Genomic DNA, 23,012 nt, shown 5'->3' with positions numbered 1-23,012 from the left:
GTCTGCGAGGGTTTCCTCCAGGTTCTCCGGTTTCCTCCCACAGTCCAAAGACATGCAGTCAGGCCAGTTGGACATGCTACTTTGCCCCTAGGTGTGAGTGACTGTCTGTCTGACTGCCCTGTGATGGACTGGCGACCTGTCCAGGGTGTATCCTGTCTTCGATCTGATGACCGCTGGGATAGGCTCCAGCACCCTCCCGTGACCCTTAGGGAGAAGCGGCTTAGAAAATGGATGGATGGATCCAGAATCAGCAGTGAACCTACACGAGTCCGATTTTTCATATGTAACGTTCCTGCTGGCAAAATAGTGGAAAACCTGAAAAAATTAGTTTTCTCTTCAGCGTGAGTGTATTTTAGAAATATATTTAATTCCAAAAGCTTTCCGTAAAACGTCTTGGTGACTTATTTGTCACGATGTTATGACATAAATATCTGCCCTTTAGCAGCACTAAACTCTTCGGACGTCTGGTTCCTATCACCACCACTGTGTTTCTGACCTTGTTGACATCTTAACTATATATTTCTGCTATATAACTATATATTAAAAATTTATTTGCCATTTAATACTGAGTTTGCTAACACAACATCTTGAATATCAGAGTCAAGATTTGTGCTATTTCACTTGAACTTTCTTCTCCGTTGTGTTCGTAGGTGTTCTTGGCTTTGTGCTGGCCATCGCAGGTCAAAGGTGGCTTTCGGAGTGGAAGGCAGAGGTCACAGAGGTAGGAGGCCTGGAGCTGCGCCTCACGCTGATCACGAGCGTTCCCTCCGGTGTCAGAGTACCGCTCACCGACAAGGGGTCCATGTCCTCCGGCAGCAATGACTTATGGGTGAATTTGTCCCTGATAGTTCCATCGTCTCCGACCTGAAACCAGCAAAGACGTTTAATGCTGGTGAGCATGTTGGACATTCAGCTATTATCTGTTTTCCTCGTTTTCACTACAGGTCAGAATTTTGAATTCACTTCACTGGTTTTCAGTGATATAAAACCAATTTTATTATAGACATGTCACTGCTGCCTGAGCAAAGTCTTCTTTTTTTTCTTTTTGTCACTTTTCAGTTTTATCATAATTTGACACTGTTTGTTGTCCTTTACATGTTATATAAGTTTCATGGTTAATAGACCAAAAGAAACGACCCAGAATGACTTGGAAATAATTCTGGTTCCAATGAGTTCCATTGAAAGTAAAGTATGTTTTTTCCTCCTCCTGTAAAGTTACCATTTTGAAATGCTAAAAAGTAGGTTATGATATAAATGTTCAAATTGTTACTAAATTATAAGTTTGTAATTGAAGCAGCAAAAAGTCAGTAATAAAGTGGTAAAATAATTTTGTCATACCAATGTAAAAATGACATAGATAAACGTGAACTATATGGACAAAAGTATTGGGACACTCCTCCTAATTGCTGAGTTTAGGTGTTTCAGCAACACTCATCATTAGCAGGTGGATAAAGCAGCAGAGGAGTGATGAATCAGCTTCTCTATCTGTCAGTCTGATGGATGAGTCTGGGTTCGGTGATTGCCAGGAGAACGTTACCTGCCCGACTGCACTGTGCCAGGTGTAAAGTTTGGTGGAGGAGGGATAATGATATGGGGCTGTTTTTCAGGGGTTAATTTAGAACCCCTCAATAAAGCGAATCTTAAAGCTTCAGCACCAAGACATTCTGGACAATTCTGTGCTTCCAAATTTGTGGGAACAATTTGGGGAAGAACTTTTTCTGTTCCAGCATGACTGAGTCCCAGTGACCACAGCAGCTCCATAAAGTCATGACTGGGTGAGTTTGGTGTGGAAGAACTTCACTGACCCTCACAGAGTCCTGACCTGAACCCCATCAATCACCTTTGGGATGAACTAGAATGGAGATTGTGAGCCGGATCCTCTGAAGTAACATCAGTGTCTGACCTCACAAATGCTCTTCTGACTAAAAAAATGTGTAAGTGTCCCAATACTTTTGTCCATGTAGAGTATATGATATATGAGGTATGGTGTGCGAGTCTTTTGCCAGATCTGTGCTTTATAATAGTGTAATGGTAGTTTATTAACGTGACGTTGTGATTCTGTCTAATATCAACGGGGATGGACTGGCCATTGGGAATGCCGATTGTAGGACAGTTCCTGGTGGGCTGCTGTGTGGGTGGGCTGCGGAGAGCGTGAGCAAGAGAGAGATGCATGATCCATGTAGTCCTATATAAAGTAATTGGAGATCACCTGGGACAAACAGCATGTGTAGAACCAATACTGGTGAGCTCATATCTAGACTCTCACTACATTTAGGCGGTCACTGTGGTTGTAATGGGCTAGTCTAGACAAAAGTCCAGGACTGAGCTTAGTTCAAGTCCAGCCCTGAATCTCTATATTTATCTCACACATTCCTGGATAATATGTAAGTATTAGAACATGAATTAATGTTTTCATCTGAAATGAGACACAATTACTAAGAAAGTTATATTAAAGAAAATAGTTGCCAGTTTGTTACTTGTACAATTTCTAACTCGAAGTAGAAACCTGGCATTAAATCTTTAGCTTAGCACAACTTACCGTTATGCTACCATTTGATTACAGACTTCTTCCCCCTACAAATATTTAATTACAATTTACTAAAAACACAAAACATTAGTATGTGTATCTTTTAGGTTAGTAATACTTTTTACCATAATATAACTATATAATTACACTGTTATTACCAATAAATAAAGTGCTACCAAAATACCAACGAGTCTTCTCCACCATGATATTAAGGTCAGTAAAGAATCAGAAACTCTGTCAAATCTTTGTAATTGTGACTTGAAAAGATGCTCAAAGTTATCGTTTACATTGGGAACTCATATTGACCCTCCAACTCTAGTAGGACATGATGGCAGAGTTCAACATCCCAGAACACAAACCTTCTCAGCATGTACAACTACACTGTGGTTGTAGGCCATCACCACCACATCATGCGGCTCAAACTGGCTGACGTTCACAGAGAGATAGTAAAGGTCGCCCACTGCCTGAACCACTCCCACGCTGGCAGGACGCCCGGAACTGGCTGGAAAGAAGGAGAGAAAAGGAACGGGAAGTTAGAATGGGAGACAAGACGAATCCAACTTGAAGTGAAAGCTAAAGAGTGGAGTGCTTCACTCTTCATCTTCACTCTGGTCCTCAGGAGCGTGGGGCAAGGACAAAACCGAAATGGTCCCAATGTAATCAGTGAAGCTGTCCACACCAGCTGTGACCACAGCCCATTTCTACATTTGATATATTGCATCATGGCATTCTGCCGTTCCATGAACTGGCTAAGGGGAGATTAATCCCTGAAGGCGTGCATGCATGTTGCTCCGCTTTACGTCGTTTTTTGTGTGTGTTTTGTATTGTTTGTGTGTATGTTTTGACGTTCCCCTGCTGGCGGAAGAGATAGTGGCCTGCACCGGCCACTTGAGTGACACTGTAACGCAGCTAGGAGGCTCTCTGGACATCACAGCCTGGACCGGTTGCTTGCTTGGCGCTGCACTGCAGTTGTGGGGCTGCCTGGATTGGTAGTGTTCTGCTGCAACCACAAGGCCTCTCGGGCCGGCTGCCTCAGTCATGCTACGTTGCAGCTGCATTACTGCCTGTGCCGGCCACTTGGACAATGCTGCACTGCAGGCCTCCTGGACTTGTGGCATTCAGCTGCTGGAAAATGCTATTTTCGGCCTTTGAGACTTCGCGGGCCGGCCTCCTGTGTGATGCACCATCATTGTAGTGTAAGACCCCAACGGCTTAGGACTCTTTCTGGTGAAATCCCCTCTGGTACCTGTGGAAACCGTGGAGTGTGTGTGTGTGTGTGTGTGTGTGTGTGTGTGTGTGTGTGTGTGTGTGTGTGTGTGTGTGTGTGTGTGTGTTCTGTGTTAAGCTTTGTTGATATTTTGCCGAGCATCCACGACCATGGAAAAGGTACTACATAAATAAAAGTGACGATGATGATGATGAAGTGTGGAAATCGAGGGATCTCCAAGACCCTTCCAGTAATCACTTTGGAGAGAAACTACCACCAGAGTGCTGGAAGACCATAGCCAAGGAGTGGCGAGGGTGGCATGGCAGTAAAACAAAATAAGACAGTGAGCTCTCATTCAAGAAGCAGTCACCACATCACTTTGTACAAACAGAGCAGCTATCAATCAGTTATGACCTGGGTAACGATCAATATTCACAGGCGAGTGATAACTGCTTAAAACCTTAACGTTATTCTTGTTCGATTTGCTCAAGAAAGCAGCTAACATTGGTCTTTAACACGAGGAATATGTTTAAAAGCACCTGAATGAATCTCTGTCAATGTATGACAGTATTTATGTGGTTTACTGTAACTGAAGATTTTAACAATAATCTACACAGAGAAGAAACATCAAAACTAATAAATAGACATGCTGGTTGGCCAGCATATCACCCTCCAACATGCAACATATCGCTGTTGTCAGAAGAAAACCGTGTATCTTTAAAATGGTAACTTTACAGGAGAAGGAAAAAACCTACTTTACTTTTAATGTAAGTCAATGGAACCAGACGTCTTTCCATGTCATTTTGGGTCTTTTCTTTTAGTCCACTCATCATGAAATTTGCGCTCAATATAAAGGCCAACAAGTATTTTCAAGATATGTCAAAAACTGAAAAATGTCAAAAATGGAGATACAAGGTTTTCTTCCAACAACAGCGATGTGCTGGTTTAGCTGGTGACCAGGCCATGCTGGTCTATGCTTGTTTTTCTAGGGTATAAATTTTCAGGCTTATTATTCAGTAACCACAGTGACTTCAATGCAAACTAGCTGAGCTGTTCTCAGGTTATAGAAGTGTATAATAAAACACTGGGCCTGCTGGCCATTTAAGGGGTCAACAAAATTGTTTAGACTACTGATGTTAAATGTGTTAAAAAACCTTTTATACTCTATTAAATCAACGTCCTGAAACCAGTAAAGAAGCTATTTTCTATGGTTTGTTTATATTTTGACTGCTGTGAAGGCTTTGCAACCTGATACAGCACTGCATTTGCAGGCTCACTTGTTGTTAGGATGCTGTTTTATGCTTTGTACATTTCATTGTTTTCAATTCCGTTAGAGCAGCAGTGGAAAATTCCACCAGCACAGCGGTCACTGGAATGGCTGTGGTGGTGGAATAAACTGCTTGGACAGAAAATCCTGGCTGTTTCACTTTACACAATCAACACTGTTAGAGATCATCTGTTTTTGCCGGATGTGCCGGCGGCGCTGTCACCAGGCCAAAGCACGGCACCGCCGGTGTTGTAGCCCTACGAGGCACAGAATGATGTCTTTTTCAGTGACAACATGTAAACACAGCAATAGAATTGTATCCTTTAGTAACCCTGGAGTTTCTGTTACATTCATCCAACCATTCATCGACTAGGGAGAGTTTGGCAATAGCCATCCATTTAGGGATGGACGTGGGCACAGGGAGTGGGGGACGGATTCATGTGGACAGAGGTTGTGGTTAGTGGTTAAGTTTGGGCTGCTGTAAAGGTTGGGATTAAGGGAAAGCAGTTCAGACGAGGTGTGGAGGTCAAATTATGGTCAGCGAATCGGGTTGGTCAGGGGCTCGATTTGGCAGCTGGGTTTTGGACAGCTGTGATGGTTGGGTTTAAGGGAAAGGGGTTCGGATGAGGTTTGGAGGTCAAATCACTTGTCAGCGGGTTGGGGTTGTGGTCAGGGGTTAGAGTTGGGGCTGGGTTTTGGGCAGCTGTAAAGGTTGGGTTTAAGGGAAAGGGGTTCGGACAAGGTGTGGAGGTCAAATCATGGTCAGCGAATTGGGGTTGTGGTCAGGGGTTTGATTTGAGAGCTGGGTTTTGGGCAGCTGTAAAGGTTGGGTTTAAGGGAAAGGGGTTCGTACGAGGTGTGGAGGTCAAATCATGGTCAGCGAATTGGGGTTGTGGTCAGGGGTTTGATTTGAGAGCTGGTTTTGGGCAGCTGTAAAGGTTGGGTTTAAGGGAAAGGGGTTCGGACAAGGTGTAGAGGTCAAATTACTTGTCAGCGGGTTGGGGTTGTGGTCAGGGGTTAGACTTGGGGCTGAGTTTTGGGCAGCTGTAATGAAGGATAAGTGATTATAATGGTAATTTTGTTTTCCTACATTAAACAGTGTGATTACGATTAAATAATTGCACAATTACATAATTAATTAGTTATTAATACAGTTGTTAATGTTAGTAACATTTCGCAGCTGTCGGAACAAAACGTCAAAATCCCAAAATGGTAACTCCACAAGAAAAGGAAAAAACATTCATTTTGAATGGAAGTCAAAGGAAACTAGACTTTTCAAGTCTTTTTGAAACTTTCCTATTGGTCCATTCATCATGAAATTCTAGCACACTGTGCTAAACGCCAGCTGGCATTTTCAAATTCTGTAGAAAGTACAAAACCGCAAAAATTGAGGTACAAAATTTTGTTTCGACAGCAGCGATTTACACCCTGCACTGACAGGTTTGACTGTCAAAAATGTTTGCGTTTTGTTTTGAGGTCAAAAAAAGAATGTGTTTCTCTCTGTAAACAAGACATGGGAGACAACAATAACACCTCTTACAGTTCTAATTGTGATAAAATATCCACTCTTCAACTTACAAACCCAAATGAGGTAAGGATCCACACTCCCCAGAATTTCTCCACGTTTTCTGTGAGATATGAGCAAGAAGTAAACAAAATATAAGAAGAAGGATTTATGGTGTATGAATCATGGGAGACCTAGGAGAGTTCATAAACGGCACTCGATTTATTTTCCCCCAGTAGTGAATGTGCAACGGCTGTTGGATCAACTCTGGTGTCGTGTAAGCTGCTTCTCTCAGACGTTAGCTGTGGGTCTCCTTGGTTTCATTTGGCCCTTTTATCTCTTGAAGCAAGCGTATCATCTCCCACTCGTCACACGGAGGGTGTTTTGCGACTGTGGCTAATGCGGACTTTAAGTGCTCATGGCTCCACTGTCCAAACATGTGAGTAATGACTGACTCTCTCTCTCTCTCTCTCTCTCTCTCTCTCTCTCTCTCTCTCTCTCTCTCTCTCTCTCTCCCCGGATGATAGCGGCACTCTGCATGAGGTACTGGCCAGTCTGGAGCCCAATCTGTGACAAATAGTGTCTCGGGAAGAATAAAGTCTCAGAAGAGGAATGGCTGCCTGCTCCTCCTCTCTCACTTCCCTGACATCTCCTCCATAATTCAGCACAGGCTGAGCAGAGAGAGCGAGCCTCACGTCTGACACTAATACCAATATTTTAGTGCCCTTTATACAGATTTTTTGCCCTTCATGTCCAACTGGCAACACTTAAAGGAAACACCATAAGCTTTTTTTAAAAGTGTTTGATGTAGTATGTAAACATCATTAAGGTTTCGAAATTGTTATTGTTATTGTACAGTGTCCTTGGGTGTCTTGAAAGGTGCTTATCAAATAAAATTATTATATTTTAATGTACTGACTGTAGAGTCCATATATGAAAGACATGGAGCCCTGCTGGTGACATCCTGTGTAAATAAAAATAATTTGTGTCCAGGGCGGATTAACGCATGGGAACAAGATCCTAATGCATGGCCATAACTTAGTAAGGTGTGGGAACAAGATAATTGAGTTGTGTCCACAATGTATTAAAGCATGGGAGCGACATTATGCCTTATTAAGCTGTGGCCAAGGCTTAATTATCTCATTGCCATGACTTACTAAGTTGTGGCCATGCATTAGGATCGCGTCTCCACGCCTTACCAAGTCGTGACAATGCGTTAGGATCTCATCCCTATGCCTAACCAAGTTGTGACCAGGCATTAGGATCTCGTCCACACACCTAAGTCGTGGCCATGCATTAGGATCTCCTACCAATGCCTTACTAATTTGTGACAATGCATTAGGATCTCATCCCCACATCTTACCAAGTCGTGGCCATGCATTAGGATCTCATCCCTACATTTTACAAGTCGTGGGCATGCATTAGGATCTCATCCCAACACCATACTAAACTGTGACCATGCATTAGGATCTCATCCCAATGCCTTACTAAGTCGTACCGATGCATAAGGTCCTCACACCTAAGTCGTGGCCATGCATTAGGATCTAATCTCCATGCCTTACTAAGTTGTGCATGGTGGTGCAAAATAAACTCCAACAGCATGGAGCAGAACTGGTAGATGATTTTCTGCTTGCACATGCTTGTAGGATGATGCTTTTGCTTACTCTTTTATTTATGATATGCTGTATTATTACAGTTCAATTTTGGCTTTCAATTTTTTGAGCATTTATTAATACATTTAGGCAAGGTTTGATCTCTCTTTTGGTTGGAAACTGTTATTGCAATCTTGCCTAGACAGCACCAGCATGAAGTCCCTGAGGGTTGTGAGCAACTGTACATTTGAGAACAACTAGCTTCAATATAGCAGCTTTCTCTTGCTGGAGAAACAATGGTAACAAACCACAGAAGTATAATCCAATATATCACTGATGTCAGAAGAAAATCCTATATCTTCAAAATGGTAACTTTACAGGAGAAGGAAAAAACCTACTTTACTTTTTATTGTTAGTCAATGGAACCACTTTTTTCCGAGTCATATTGGATCATTTCTATTTGTCCATTCATTCTGAAATTTACATACAACATAAAGAGCAACAGGTGCTTTAAAATTGTCAAAAACTGGAAAACACCAAAATGGATTATAATAATATTATATATATATATTGAATATATTGAAATACTAATTAAACTAAACTTTGTTCCAAAAGGATGGATGAGTGGATGGATAACAAGTACTGACTCACTGTTTTCCCCCTCTATAACATTCATTACCCACTCTTCTCAAACACAATTCCCTCCCACCTGACAGAAGCGGCATCGTTTGTGCTCTCACCCTGTACGCCATCTCCATGACTCCAGTCACCTTGGTAACCCCCAGCACAGGACTTCATATCTCCCTGGTAACCTCCAAAAGATTCTTTCTCACTTCCGTAGCTTCCGATCGATTCCTGGTCCTTGTTGTAACCCCCAAAAGCACTTAGGTCACTGCAGTAACTTTGGAAGGAACCTTCTGGGTCACTCTGGTTAGGAAGATAAGACCCCCTTGGATGGTTGCTGAAGGCTGGTAAGGCCACTGGGTCTTCCCCAAACAGAGTTTGAGATCCACAATTAAGGAAGGGCTGAAAGAAAGGATCTGTCCCAGAAGAGCCCTCTGTCCGAATTGAACTAATGCTGCTGCAGCTGTACCGTGAAGAAGATCGGAAGGAGGATGAGGAGGAGCAAGTGGAAGAAGATTTGGTCAGTGAGGTCATTGTGGAAGAACAAATATCTCAGAGGTTGACGAAACTTCTCTAAAACTTCTCTTTGACCTGACCTGCCGCTTAGTCAAAGGAGCAAGATGCTCTACTCAATTCTGGGATACTATGATCAATCCTGAGGATTACAACTTATTCTGTGATATTTTGACCAATACTGGAACACTATGGCCAATCCCAGAACATCTGACCAATGCTACAGATTATGCCCTATCCTAGAATTCTATAACCAGTCCAGGAACACTAGAATCAATCTTGAACTCTATGGTCAATCCTGGATTGTTCTGCCAATGTTAAAAACTGTGACCTATTCTGGAATATTATGACCAATCCTTGAATCCTATGGTCAATCTTGGAACAATCGGCCAATGTTGAAGACTATGACCTATTCCGGAAGATTATGACCAATCCTACAACACTACGATCAGTCCTGGAACATCTGCCACAAGCTGAAGATTCTGATCTCAGATAAAAGACCAATCCTGTAACAGTGGCCAGTCTTGGAATGCCACAACCGATCCTAAAATGCTGCAAGCAATCCTAAAACACTACAACTGATCTTGGAGCACTACAACCAATCCTGGAACGCTACAAGCAGTCCTAGAATACTACAACCAAACTTGTTACACTATGATCAACCCTGGAATGCTACAAACAATCCTGGAATGCTGCAACCAATCTGGAATGACCCATTCAAACTGAGGTTTGCCAAAAAGCCGTGTTCCTGTGACTTCTCCTTGCACGCTTGGTGCTCCGAAGAACTCAGCTGCTCTGTGGACCTGATTTAATCTGTGCCCCAGTGCATTGTGGGCCAGCATGTTGTGTGTGTCCCTTCTCCATAAATGGCTTTGCTCCTGGCATTGCACTCCTGGAATAACGGAAAAGGTGATAAGACATGGAAAAGCTCTTGAGAGGACACTTGAACACAAGCAGGAGATACCCAGTCCCCAACGTCCAACCATCTTATCAGCCACCCCAAATGCCCAACCCCTGTTTCCAATTCAAACCTGCTCCACTGACCTGTTTAACATGGTATAAACAACCGTTAAACATTATAACCGTTACTCTAGCGATAACGTCAATACATTTAACAGGGTGAACATACTTTATCACATGCACTGCAAAAAATGTATATATTAGCAAGTGTAAACATCTTAAATGCAGTCAATAGATCTACTGTTCCTCATTATGAGACTGTTGTAAGGATAGTATTAAAATATTTAACTTATTTCTAGACACGTTTTACGCAGTTTTATCATATGAAAGTGTCCTGGCTGGTCATTTTACTTGCTTTAAGCATTATTTCTAGAAATATATAAAATATACCATTTTCTATATATACAAAAAATCAGTGGTTCTGTACAGCTTGTAACAATACTAGTACCCTTTTTGGTGCCATATAGAACCATTTTCAAAAAGGTTACATATAGAACCATATACAAGCACATTCTCCATCACTCTGAAGAATGATTTCACCATGCAAAGAACCATTTAAGCATGAAATGGTTCTATATAGAATTGATGGTTCTAAAGTGAACCATTCCCTTTACTAAAGAATCCTTGAAGAACCACCGTTTTGTAAGTATGTATTTTTGTAACATAACAAAACTATTATTTTTATGTATAGATAGAATAAAACAACATGCTTTCACAATATGAAGCAACAGAAATTTAGTTGCAAGGTTTAAAACAGAACATAGAAAATCACTAAATATCTATAAGATACAGTATTATGAATAGCTTTACGTAACAGAGTGAATTACTAATATTTGAAATCATATAATATGCGAGGTATGAGTGTAGATTAAATCATTTTTAAGAAAATATAATTAATGATTAGGTTTCTAAAATTCAGTTTTATTATTTCTGTTTCACTAAATGCTTAATCATTCAAATAGTAGCATTTATTAACTATGCATATGTGACCGTTACATAATTGTTTAATGATGCTTTTAATAATTGCTATTAATTAGGGATGGTCTGTTATTATAAAACATTTTATTAAGTATAAATGCTCATTTTAGAAATATTAGGCAATATATCACTGCTGTTGGAACAAACCCTTGTATTTCCATTTTTCAGTTTTTGACATAATTTGAAAATAACTGTTGTTTTTTATATTGTGCATAAATTTCATGGTGAATGGACCAAAAGAAACGGCCCAAAATGACTTGAAAAAAATTCTGGTTCCAATTACTTACATTAAAAGTAAAGTGTGTTTTTTCCTTCTCCTGTAAAGTTACCATTTTGGAGATACACGGTTTTGTTCCTACGGCAGCGATTAAAGAAATATGTTCTACATGTTTCTAGACTTTGTAGTGACTATTAATCTAGAATTGAGAAGCTTGAATGTTTGAAGCTGATAGTTTGGGAGCTCTGAATCTGCATTACGTTGAGTGTGAGGTCAGTTTTGGTCTTCATGCTTCTCCGAGCTAATTGGGACACAGCCGTTCCTAACTAGAGGTCACTTAGCAACTGTCTTTGAAGGCAGCTTTGGTTTGCAGACTGGCTTAACATTTCATCTGTAATCTGTAAGGGTTCCCACTCGAAGTGCTATCTAGAGTAGGGTCTACCACCCGACCTGAAAAACCTTACGCCCTGAAACAGGATTCCCGCCAACACATAACTGCTACTAAAGAGTATGTTGACCTTCTCTACACTACAGTTAGTATCCACTTGTTAGTATCTACTAATACTATCTACTAATCTACTAGTTACCGAGATTCGACTTGGACTCGTACCCCAGATAATCTCGATTCACCATTGCACCTGAGAAACTCAAGACTTGGCTTAGATTTGGACCACAGAGTCTTGGACTCAAACCCCAGAGACTTACGATTCAACGGAAAGTCATACTACAGAGACTACAGAGAGGACTTGACTCAACTCGCACATTAGAGACTCAAGACTTGAGTCAGACTCATACACCAGAGACTTGAGACTTTACCCCAATTTAGTACACCCCAGAGACTCAAGACTTGACTCATCTCACACCACAGACTCCAGACTTTACTCAGATTTACATCAAAGACTTCAGACTTGACTGAGAATTACACCACAGGGACTTTACACTGTGTGCACAATTTTAGGCATATTTTCTAACTCCAAGCTGGATAAGCTTGATTGCTTAATGGATTTAAGCATAGCAGGTGAACACCCTATAGCAAGGTGTGCATAATTATTAGGCAGCTTTTTTCTTTAGGCAAAATGGGCCAAAAAAGAGATTTAACTGACTCTGAAAAGTTAAAAATTACCAAAAGTCTCTCAGAGGGATGCAGCAGTCTTGAAATTGCTAAGATATTGGGGCGTGATCACAGAACCATCAAATGTTTTGTTCCAAACAGTTAACAGGGTCGCAAGAAACGTGTTGAGAAAAAAAGATGCAAATTAACTGCCAAGGATTTGAGAAGAATCAAGCGTGAAGGTACCAGGAACCCATTATCTTCCAGTTCTGTCATATTCCAGAACTGCAGCCTAGCTGGCGTATCAAGAAGTACAAGATGTTCAGCGCTCAGAGACGTGGCCAAGGTAAGGAAGGCTGAAACTCGACCACCACTGAACAAGACACATAAGCTGAAGTGTCTAGACTGGTCCAAGAAGAATCTGAAGACAGATTTTTCAAAGGTTTTATGGACTCATTAAACGAGAGTGACTCTTGACGGACCAGATGGAAGGGCCCGTGGCTGGATCAGTAACGGGACAGAGCTCCACTTCGAGTCAGACCCCAGCAAGGTGGAGATGGGGTACTGGTATGGGCTGGTATTATTAAAGATGAGCTGGTTGGACCTTTTCAGGTTGAAGATGGGCTCAAAATCGACTCCCAAGCCTACTGCCAGTTTTTAGAAGACACTTTCTTTAAGCAGTGGTCCAGGAAGAATCTGCATCTTTCAAAAAGACCATGATTTTTATGCAGGACAATGCTCTGTCACATGCATCCAAGTACTCCTCTGCATGGCTCGCCAGTAAAGGCATTAAAGATGAAAAACTTATGACGTGGCTCCCTTCCTCACCTGACCTGAACCCAACTGAGAACTTGTGGGCAATTCTTAAACGGGAGATTTACAGTGAAGGGAAACAGGACACCTCTCTGAACAGGGTCTGGGAGGCTGTGGTCGCTGCTGCACAAAAAGTTGATCGTCAACAGATCAAGAAACTGACAGACTGGAAGGCTTATCACTGTTATTGAAGAGAAGGGTGGCTGTATTGGTCACTGATTTTTTTTTTATATGTCAGAAATGTTTATTGGAAAGCTTTGAGTTGTTTGTTTATAATTCTCACTTGAACAGATGAAAATAAAGTGAGATGGGAAAATGTTTTTCATTTAGCTGTGTAATAATTCTGCGCAATAATAGTTGCCCAATAAATGTGCACATATAGATATTCTCCTCAGAAAGCCAAAAACCTCACTTTTACTTTCTTAAACATACATGTTTGAGGTTTATTTACATTTTGGATTAACTGAGAGCGCTGTAGTTGGTCATTAATAAAAATAATCCTCAAAAATAAGACTTGCCTAATAATTGTGCACACAGTGTAGACTTTACTCAGATTCACACCAGACAGGAGACCTGACTCAGATTTATACCCCAGTCTCCAGACTTTACTCAGATTTACACCACAAACTCAAGCCCTGACTGAGATTTACACATCAGAGACTCCAGACTTTACTCAGATTTACACCCTAGATGCTTAGACTTGTCTCAGATTTACACCACAGAGACTCTAGATTTGTCTCAGATTTACATGCCAGAGACTTGAAATTTGACTCAGTGTCACACCACAGAGACCCAAGACTTGATTCAGATTTAGAGCCCAGAGATTTGAAATTCTCTGAGGCATACCGCAGAGACTCGAGATTCAACTCGGATTTGCATCACAAAGATTTGAGACTTGACTCAGACATGAACCCCAGGAACTTAAGACTTTACTCTGATTTGTATGCCAGAAAGTCGAGGCTTAACTCAACTTGTGCCTCAAGACTCAAGTTGGATTTGCACCCCAGAGAATGGAGACTTCACTCAGATTTATACCCCAGTGACTGGAGACTCAATTGGAGTCACATTGCAGAGACTCGAGTTGACTTGGACTTGCACCCCAGAGACTCTGGACTCAACTCGGACTTGCACCACAGATCTGAGACTCGACTCAGACTTACACCCCAGAGACTCTAGATTTGTCTCAGATTTACATGCCAGAGACTTGAAATTTGACTCAGTGTCACACCACAGAGACCCAAGACTTGATTCAGATTTAGAGCCCAGAGATTTGAAATTCTCTGAGGCATACCGCAGAGACTCGAGATTCAACTCGGATTTGCATCACAAAGATTTGAGACTTGACTCAGACATGAACCCCAGGAACTTAAGACTTTACTCTGATTTGTATGCCAGAAAGTCGAGGCTTAACTCAACTTGTGCCTCAAGACTCAAGTTGGATTTGCACCCCAGAGAATGGAGACTTCACTCAGATTTATACCCCAGTGACTGGAGACTCAATTGGAGTCACATTGCAGAGACTCGAGTTGACTTGGACTTGCACCCCAGAGACTCTGGACTCAACTCGGACTTGCACCACAGATCTGAGACTCGACTCAGACTTACACCCCAGAGACTCGAGATTGGAATCTGTCTCATACACCAGAGACTTGAGATTTGACTCAGTGCTGCATTCTAGAGACTCGAGACTCAACTTAGACTCGCACTTCAAAGACCTGGACATGCATGACGCAACTTGGGAACATCTCTGAATGGTGATAGTGAAAGTCTTAAGGTTTCCATATTCCACATCTTATTAAAGCTTTAGACACAAGTTCTTGCAAATGACATAAGATCATTTTTATTGACAACTTCAAAACAGGTCAGATGCAGAAAGAAAGTCGCATATTTTAAAACAACTGGCATTCAAATATTTATATTCACTTAAAGGAAAAAGGAAAATCAAAAAGAAAGAAAAATCAAGCAAACAAAAGTTTGTCGAAATGAAAAGTCAGAGTCCACCTATTATTTATATAATTTACTGTCAAAACAGCAGTTAAGTGCGTTATTCATTTTTCAGAAGACATGTCTGAGGAGATCTGATGTAAGATTATGCACTTGCGTTAGGAAAGAGGGAAAAGAAAATCTGATTCCTAACAACCACCTGCAAGACCTGGCAGACCCCCAAAGCTGTCCCCATCAGATAAACAATAATTAAAGCTTTGCAAGTTAAATAAAGAAGCTGGTGGTGTTTTCAGAACAATGAACTGACCACCTCAAGAGTCCTGACCTCAATATTACTGAATGTGTTTGAGATTATTCGGATCCTGAGAAACTGAGAAATGCAACCAGCTCCTTAGACTGAACTTTTGGAAAAATATCCCTGCAGATGTTTGAAAATAACTGAGGATGGAATAAAGTGAGGACACATGAAATACTGAAAATTTCATATTTAGTTGTTGCTGCTGTGTAATTTTCAATTAAATATATCATTTCTCCTTTTTTCTGATATTGAAACATGAATAACTTTTACTTAATGGCTGTTCTGACTGGAACTTAAGTAAGCGTAGGGTGGTCTCTGACTTTTGTACATGTCAGTCTCAGGAGATTTACTGTTAGCTGTTAACATGTGTGAGTCTGTCTGTCTGTCTGAACATTGTCAAGGGACCAAGACGGCCTAATTAACCTGTGTGTGTGTGTGTGTGTGTGTGTGTTAGACGTGTATCATTTCATAGCTGAAACCTCAGAGAGATCATAGGAAGTCTTAATTAAAGTGTGTGAACGGGTGAGACTAATGTGTGTTTAACACACACCGCCTTCAATCTCCCAGCTCTATTTATGGACATATATTATCTCTCTCCCTGTTTTCTGTCTCTCTGTCTCTCTCTCTCTTTCTGTCAGTGACACTTGTCTTCTGGACATTTTGGGAAATGAAGGGCAACTGACAGTCTGTTCACAGACACACTCACTCTGTCTCACTCTCACTCTGTCTCACTCTGTCTCACTCTGTCTCTGTCCCTCTCTCTCTGTCTGTCTGTCTCTCTCTCTCTCTCTCAATGTCGTCCCCAGCCTGTGGAATGGGGCCACTAGGAGACGCCTGACACTTGCGAGGTTTCTTGTGCCCTAATTGTCCATCAGCGTGACAGGTGGCCAATCAGATTGCTCAAAAAAGAGCAAAGCCACGCCCTCAAAAACTTAAATAGCTTTTTAGAGCTATTAACCTCAAAACAGGATTCAGTGGAATAGAGAGAGAGAGAGAGAGAGAGAGAGAGAGAGAGCGAAATAGAGGGCAGAAAGATGGAGGGATGAGGCAGTGAAAGGAAAAGAGGAGAGAGAGAGATAGGGAGAAAGTTAAGGGGAATGAAGAGAGGGAGAAAGACAAAGAGAAAAAGATGAAGGTAACAGTAGGGGGAAGAAGATAGGGCTCTTTGAAAGAGAGATGAGAAAGAAAGGAGAGCAAAAAAAGGTACAAAGAGAGAAATGGAAGAGATGAAACAATGGAAAAGAAGAGGGGAGAAAAAGAGAGAGAATCAAAGGGAAAAGAAAACAGTGATGAGACAGAGAAGGGGGAAAGGTGGAGGAGAGAGAGAGGTGGAAAAAATACAATCAGAGCTAGACATGCTGGAGTTCGTGGGGCGCTTTCATAATCGCTGGTTAATTGCCTGTCAGCAAAGGTAACACTCAACTTCTTACATAATCCTCCCCTGTGGGGAGACAGAGACAGAGAGAGAGAGAGAGAGAGAAAGAGAGAGACAGAGTGATACAGACAGAGAGAGAGAGTGATTGAGACAGAGGGAGCGAGAGAGTGAGACAGAGGGAGCGAGAGAGTGAGATAGAGAGAGAGAGAGAGAGAGAGAGAGAGATTTTTGCTTGTCAGAAATACAAAGATGATGAAAAGCAAGTAAAAGAGAACAGGAGAGCGAGTCCTGTTAGAACAGCATGTTAATATCAACCAAACATAAGGGAAATAAAGTTGCATTGGAGTCACTCTGCCTCAAAAATCTAAAACACTGGATGAACATTTCCATCATTTCCTTGGACTTCGTCTCCAGGTTTACTCCACAAAGACAGTCCACCAGTGAAGTTGTCCAGTGGTGTCCGAATGATGCCCAAATACAAAGCATGATGCTTAATTGGCTTCCATCATTCCAAGTCTACTTTGTGTCAATGGGTTTTCTGTTCAGTTCTAAAAACAGGGCAAAACTACTGACCGTGGTAAAATGCAGCAGAGAGACCTGGTTTAACACCACATGATCACTTTAGAGGGGCACTCCGGCCCAAATGAACAATGTAACCATCACTACAGCTGTCTTACAGTGGTGCTACAGTGGTCTCAGAAGTGGGATTTTTCAGTTCAATAGGTTTAAAGACTAAGTAATACCCTCGTGACGATGTATCTTGGCGGTAGGAGGAGCTTTTACAAAAACTTTGCTGTACTTCCCGCTGGCTGGCTAATATAGAAGGACGCCAGAGAGCTGCCACTAAGAAACTGAATCCCTGGTACATCACTGGGGATTCCCAGTGGTGTATTTGCATAAAGCATGCTGGGAATTGTAGTTTGAGTGTTAATGGACCAAAAAAGATGCAAAAATTAAGGGGAAATTTCTAAAACCACTGCATAATTAAATGGTGAAGATGTTAAGTCATTCAGAGTGGTTTGGTGTGAAATGCTTCGTTCTAGAGAAACTTACAGAGCAGGTGGTGATAGGAACCAAACATCTAAATAGTTCACTACCTTATGGAAGGTTACCACACAAAATGATTATGAATATGTTGCCTCAGATATTATTTCATGATACTTTTGAGATACGATTTTTGCTTGAAAAGTATTTTCATGGTAGAGAGGTACTTTCAGGACATGGTAAGGCAAAATGGTCCCCAAAGAAAACGTATTTTTCAATTTTTTAAATTTTCTTTACTAAATAAAGTGGCCATTGACGCCTGGTTCCTATCACCACCACCGTAAAGAAATCTTTATAGTATGTTTCTCTACAACAGATCATTTCACACAAACACTCTGAATGACTTTGTCCACATCACAGTGACTGAATTATGCAGAAAATTTGGTTGTAATTCACCTTTAAATGCTAGTTTTAGGCCAGAATATCCCTTTAAACGAAACTCAATTCAATAGATATTTAGTTAAGATCAGCAGCACATCTACAGCGGACCATCTAAATAAACTGATACCCGAGGGAAAAAAGCGCTCCCAGTAAACGGAAGCAACAGCATTTCCCGTTGCCATGGGGATGGTCAATGTGCGGCCGAGTGGTCAGGGAATTATGTACGGGAGGGGTAAAGGCACAGAGACTCCCCTGAGACACCCAGAAAACACCCACACTCAGCGGTACTCACAGGCCAACAGGCCAGCAAGTGGACACTAATTTCTATCATTGTAAAGTGGCTTGTGGGCAGGGCTTCATAAAGCTGGGAGCCAATCAGAGTTTCTCAAGTGGGCAGCTGGAGGGTCCTCGTTTAGTCCCGAGGAAACTGTGCAACGATAACCATGGCAACGATGACATGAATGTCAGCGAACAGAATTAGCCGCTGGTGGGGGGAGTACTTGGAGTACTTGACATTTCCAGCGAATAAAGAGAAAAAATGAGGCGTTTTGAAAAGTGGATCAGACGAAAAGGCCGCGAGCGCCGGCTGAAGAGACGGAAAGGAAGATGGAAGAGGGGAACAAATGAATAAACTACTTGTTTTGTTCACACTCAGGTCAATTCATTTCCTTTGTATAGACGATATCACACAGTGATAGCTCTGAAAGACAGAGAGAGACAGAGAGGGAGACAGAGCGAGAGAAAGCTGGCAACATGCGTCTTCCCGACGCAACGAACGTTAAGACTGACCCACATAGTCTGGAAAAGGACACGCATACAAAAATAGACTGAACTCTCCCACAAAAACCCCCAAATGACCTCTACACAACCCAAGGCTCGGTCAGATCCAACACGTCGCTTTGCTCTGGACATTTTTTTTACACCACCTCCGAAGAACACTCATGGTTTCCTGTTACAACTATTCAGAGAAAGTAACACTTCAGAGTGACAGGCCCCTAAAACATATAGCAACTAACAGTTTGTTATTGATAGTTAATAACTATTTAATTGTCACTTGTGCATTAATAAGTGCATTTGAATTATCCTCCATTTACTTAATGACATTTGAATAATTAAAGCACTGTAATCTTGCATTGGCCTATATTAGGTAGGCACATGTATAGTTATGAATATATCAGGATTACATTGTGGAAATGTTTATGCGTCACTAGCAAGGTAACAAATAACCGTCTAATCTTTTGTCATGTGTATGCAAATAAATGCTTCATATTTCCAGTTGGATGATTTGTGGATTATGGATTTATGCGTATTAGCAAACTGTAACTTGTATGAAAGTTCTTATGATTCAAAAGTGGTTCCTGTGTATGTCACTAAGTAAATGGTTAATAATTAAAACGGTAGAGTTTGTTATTGCAACTCTCATATAATTATAATATACATAAAAAATGATTATGTAATAATTAAGTTGCTGTATTGAGGCCTGTTATTATAAAGTGTTACAGAAACAAAAAAAATCAAATGCTGAGATTCTAGCAAATTCTATGAATAATAATAATAATAATAATAATAATAATAATAATAGTAGTAGGTTAAAAAAACTAGTTCAAACCCCCAAAAAAACAAGAATTCAAAATTAATCTCTTTTTATGCTTCGTTTGAAATACATATTCCCGCCACTGTACAAACATTCAACATTCCAGCATTTTTCTCTGAGCTGATTGTGACAGGCTAAGGAAAGTTTAGTTTGGCAGTTCGTTTTTTTTTTTCTTTTCTTTTCATTTTCGAGTTTTACTCAGCAAGCAGCCATGCCCAAAGGATGCAACCGTCTCTTGCAAAAAAGGGGGCGGGACAAACCAGGCCCCATAATGCATTGAGGCCTGAGCATATTTGAAGAACAGGACAGCCAATTTCGCAAACCGTGCTAAGGAACTGTCCGAACGTCCAGACACATGCAGGAGGGTCTGTTCTTTTGTTTTGTTCTGTTTCAGTCCACTTTCGGCCTTTCGATCCTCTGGCTCGTCTATAGCTTCGCCAGCTTTTCCACGTTTAGCGTGATTTCTCTCGGAACGCTTTTCCTTCTTCGACGTCGCATCCTCCCCGCCGCGCGGTACAAATAAAACAACAAACAGACCAGAGGAGGTGGATACAGATGCAAATGAGAGGGAGGAGCCTTACGTAAACATGCTAAGTCATTCTGAGGAAGCGGAACCAGGACAGAAGGGAAGGCACCAGTCACTGTTCCCTTTCTTCTTCGTCCACTTCCTCCTCTTCCTCGTCCTCCTCATCCAGCGACACTATGCCGGACGAGGCCACGTCCGACACCTTCCTCCGCGCGTGGTACTCGGGCGTGCAGCAGACGCCACCTCCGCAGTCCTTGCATGGAGTGTCCTCGTCTTCGAACGGGCAGCAGGGTGACTGTCCACCCCGTCTGAGTCCGGCCCGTTGGAGCCGTACCAGAAGTGGGTCATCCCCGCCGTGCAGCGCCCCTAGGAGCTTGGCAGCGAGGTCGGCTGCCGTGTCGCCACGATGACCCAGGGTGCCACGGTGGCTGAGCTCACCACGGTGACCAAGGTCCCGGAGCAGTGGGTGTCTCTCATCTAGGCTGCAGAGGCTGGAGCAGAGGGTGTCGGACGGGGAGGCCGGCGAGCCCACTGGGGGTGAGAGGTCAAAGGCCACGCCGCTCTCGGCCTCGCATGCCCCTCGTCTCCGCAGGTGTGCCTGACACACTTGGGTGTGTAAGAGGTCCCGCAGGTAATGAGGGTACGACGACAGATCTATGGGTGTAGAATAAAGAGAGAAGGCTTTAGAACAGGATTTCATTACTGTCCTCTTTCACTGTTACTAGCAGTTTTTACTCCACTCAGTCACTGGCATGTTTTACTCGGTTACCGGCATGTTTTACTCGGTTACCGGCATGTTTTACTCGGTCACCGGTATGGTTTACTCGGTCACCGGCATGGTTTACTCGGTCACCGGCATGGTTTACTCGGCTACCGGCATGGTTTACTCGGTCACCGGTATGGTTTACTCGGTCACCGGCATGGTTTACTCGGTCACCGGCATGGTTTACTCGGTCATCGGCATGGTTTACTCGGCTACCGGCATGGTTTACTCGGTCACCGGCATGGTTTACTCGGCTACCGGCATGGTTTACTCGGTCACCGGCATGGTTTACTCGGTCATCGGCATGGTTTACTCGGTCACCGGCATGGTTTACTCGGTCACCGGTATGGTTTACTCGGTCACCGGCATGGTTTACTCGGTCACCGGTATGGTTTACTCGGTCACCGGTATGGTTTACTTGGTCATCGGCATGGTTTACTCGGCTACCGGCATGGTTTACTCGGTCATCGGCATGGTTTACTCGGTCACCGGTATGGTTTACTTGGTCACCGGTATGGTTTACTCGGCTACCGGCATGGTTTACTCGGTCACCGGCATGGTTTACTCGGTCACCGGCATGGTTTACTTGGTCATCGGCATGGTTTACTCGGCTACCGGCATGGTTTACTCGGTCATCGGCATGGTTTACTTGGTCACCGGTATGGTTTACTTGGTCATCGGCATGGTTTACTCGGTCACCGGTATGGTTTACTCGGTCACCGGCATGGTTTACTCAGTTAACAGCATGTTTTTACTTTAATAGTATATTTTGTCCATTTAGCCGCATTTTTCACGCAGTTGTTGGCATATTTCAACCAGTCTCTAGTACATTTTACTTAGTTAGTAGTATATTTTACTCAGCCATTAACATATTTCACTCAGTTATTAGCATATTTTTCTCAATTACTAGCATATTTCACTCAGTTATTAGCATATTTCACTCAGTTATTAGCATATTTCACTCAGTTATTAGCATATTTTGCTCAACCACTAGCATATTTCACTGCTATTAGCATATTTCACTGTTATTAACATATTTCACTCATTTCTGGCCATTTTTTCAGCCATTAGTGAGAGAGGTATAAAGACAGTATATGTATTCGTGACAACTGCCATAAATGTGATACTTAAAATTTGCACTGAAGCTACTAAGATAATGTAGCTAACAAGTAACAAAGCTTATGTACACCAATCAGCACTGCGGAAAAATCTTCCACATATCACACCTCAAATGGCTACAGGTCCCCCCATTTTAACTGTCCAAAAACGTACAAAATCATGTCACATAGATATAAATTAGTAGCCGTCTTGCAGTCGAGCTCTTATCTGTACCATTTTTATAGAATAACAGAATGTCATTAAAGGTCTGCATGGGCACTAAATTGAAGCCCAAACCTGAACTGTATCAGCGTCTTTGAGACCCGACCAGAACAGGCCTGACTGGTAGCGTTAGATGGACTACCGTCGGTCTCACAAGCATTTTGTCACTTAGCCTGTTTCTGCAGGCCCCCTAGTGGCCGTTCTGCCATTGCAAATGAAATCAACAATTATTTTATTAAAATCAATAAACTCGGTTATCAGATTAACTAGAACGATAAAATACGATTAAGAGACTTGGGAATGTTGACTTGCTAACTTCACACATGCAAACTTCAGCCACCACACACCTTGGCTGGTCAGCCACATTTGGTGTAACTGTGTACATCTGAATTTACGTTGAACTGTTGCTGTATAAATTAAAATGAATAATTATTTATTTTTCAGCATCAGGAGAAAAAGCGCAAAACGGAAAATGACACATAAGCCCCAACAACTGAACATAATATCATGTTTC

At 42.1% G+C, this 23,012-nt stretch overlaps 2 protein-coding genes across 5 annotated transcripts in view; both read right to left on the bottom strand.

Moving 5' to 3' along the window:
• Nucleotides 1-194: 194 nt before the first annotated feature.
• On the bottom strand, nt 195-10,018 carry hspb12 (heat shock protein, alpha-crystallin-related, b12). Its single transcript, XM_017682853.1, has 3 exons — nt 8,838-10,018; nt 2,887-3,029; nt 195-864 (listed from the first exon to the last, which is right to left on the bottom strand). Exons 1-3 carry the CDS (start codon nt 9,253-9,255, stop codon nt 682-684), a joined length of 744 nt encoding a protein of 247 aa, XP_017538342.1. The 5' UTR covers nt 9,256-10,018; the 3' UTR covers nt 195-681.
• A 9,971-nt stretch (nt 10,019-19,989) lies between these two features.
• The window catches only part of zgc:165508 (uncharacterized protein LOC100101652 homolog), a 26,617-nt gene continuing 23,594 nt past the window's right edge, over nt 19,990-23,012 (bottom strand). For all 4 annotated transcript variants that reach the window (XM_037546577.1, XM_037546578.1, XM_037546576.1 and 1 more), the window contains one exon: nt 19,990-21,069. In XM_037546577.1, coding sequence (XP_037402474.1) covers nt 20,528-21,069 — 542 coding nt within the window. In that variant the 3' untranslated portion in view covers nt 19,990-20,527. The remainder of the gene's footprint in view (nt 21,070-23,012) is intronic.

This window comes from Pygocentrus nattereri, chromosome 17 (genome assembly GCF_015220715.1).
Source record: "Pygocentrus nattereri isolate fPygNat1 chromosome 17, fPygNat1.pri, whole genome shotgun sequence".
Lineage (NCBI taxonomy): Eukaryota > Metazoa > Chordata > Actinopteri > Characiformes > Serrasalmidae > Pygocentrus > Pygocentrus nattereri.
Note: the sequence above shows the minus strand (reverse complement) of the source record. Positions and strands in the feature narration are given on the sequence as shown.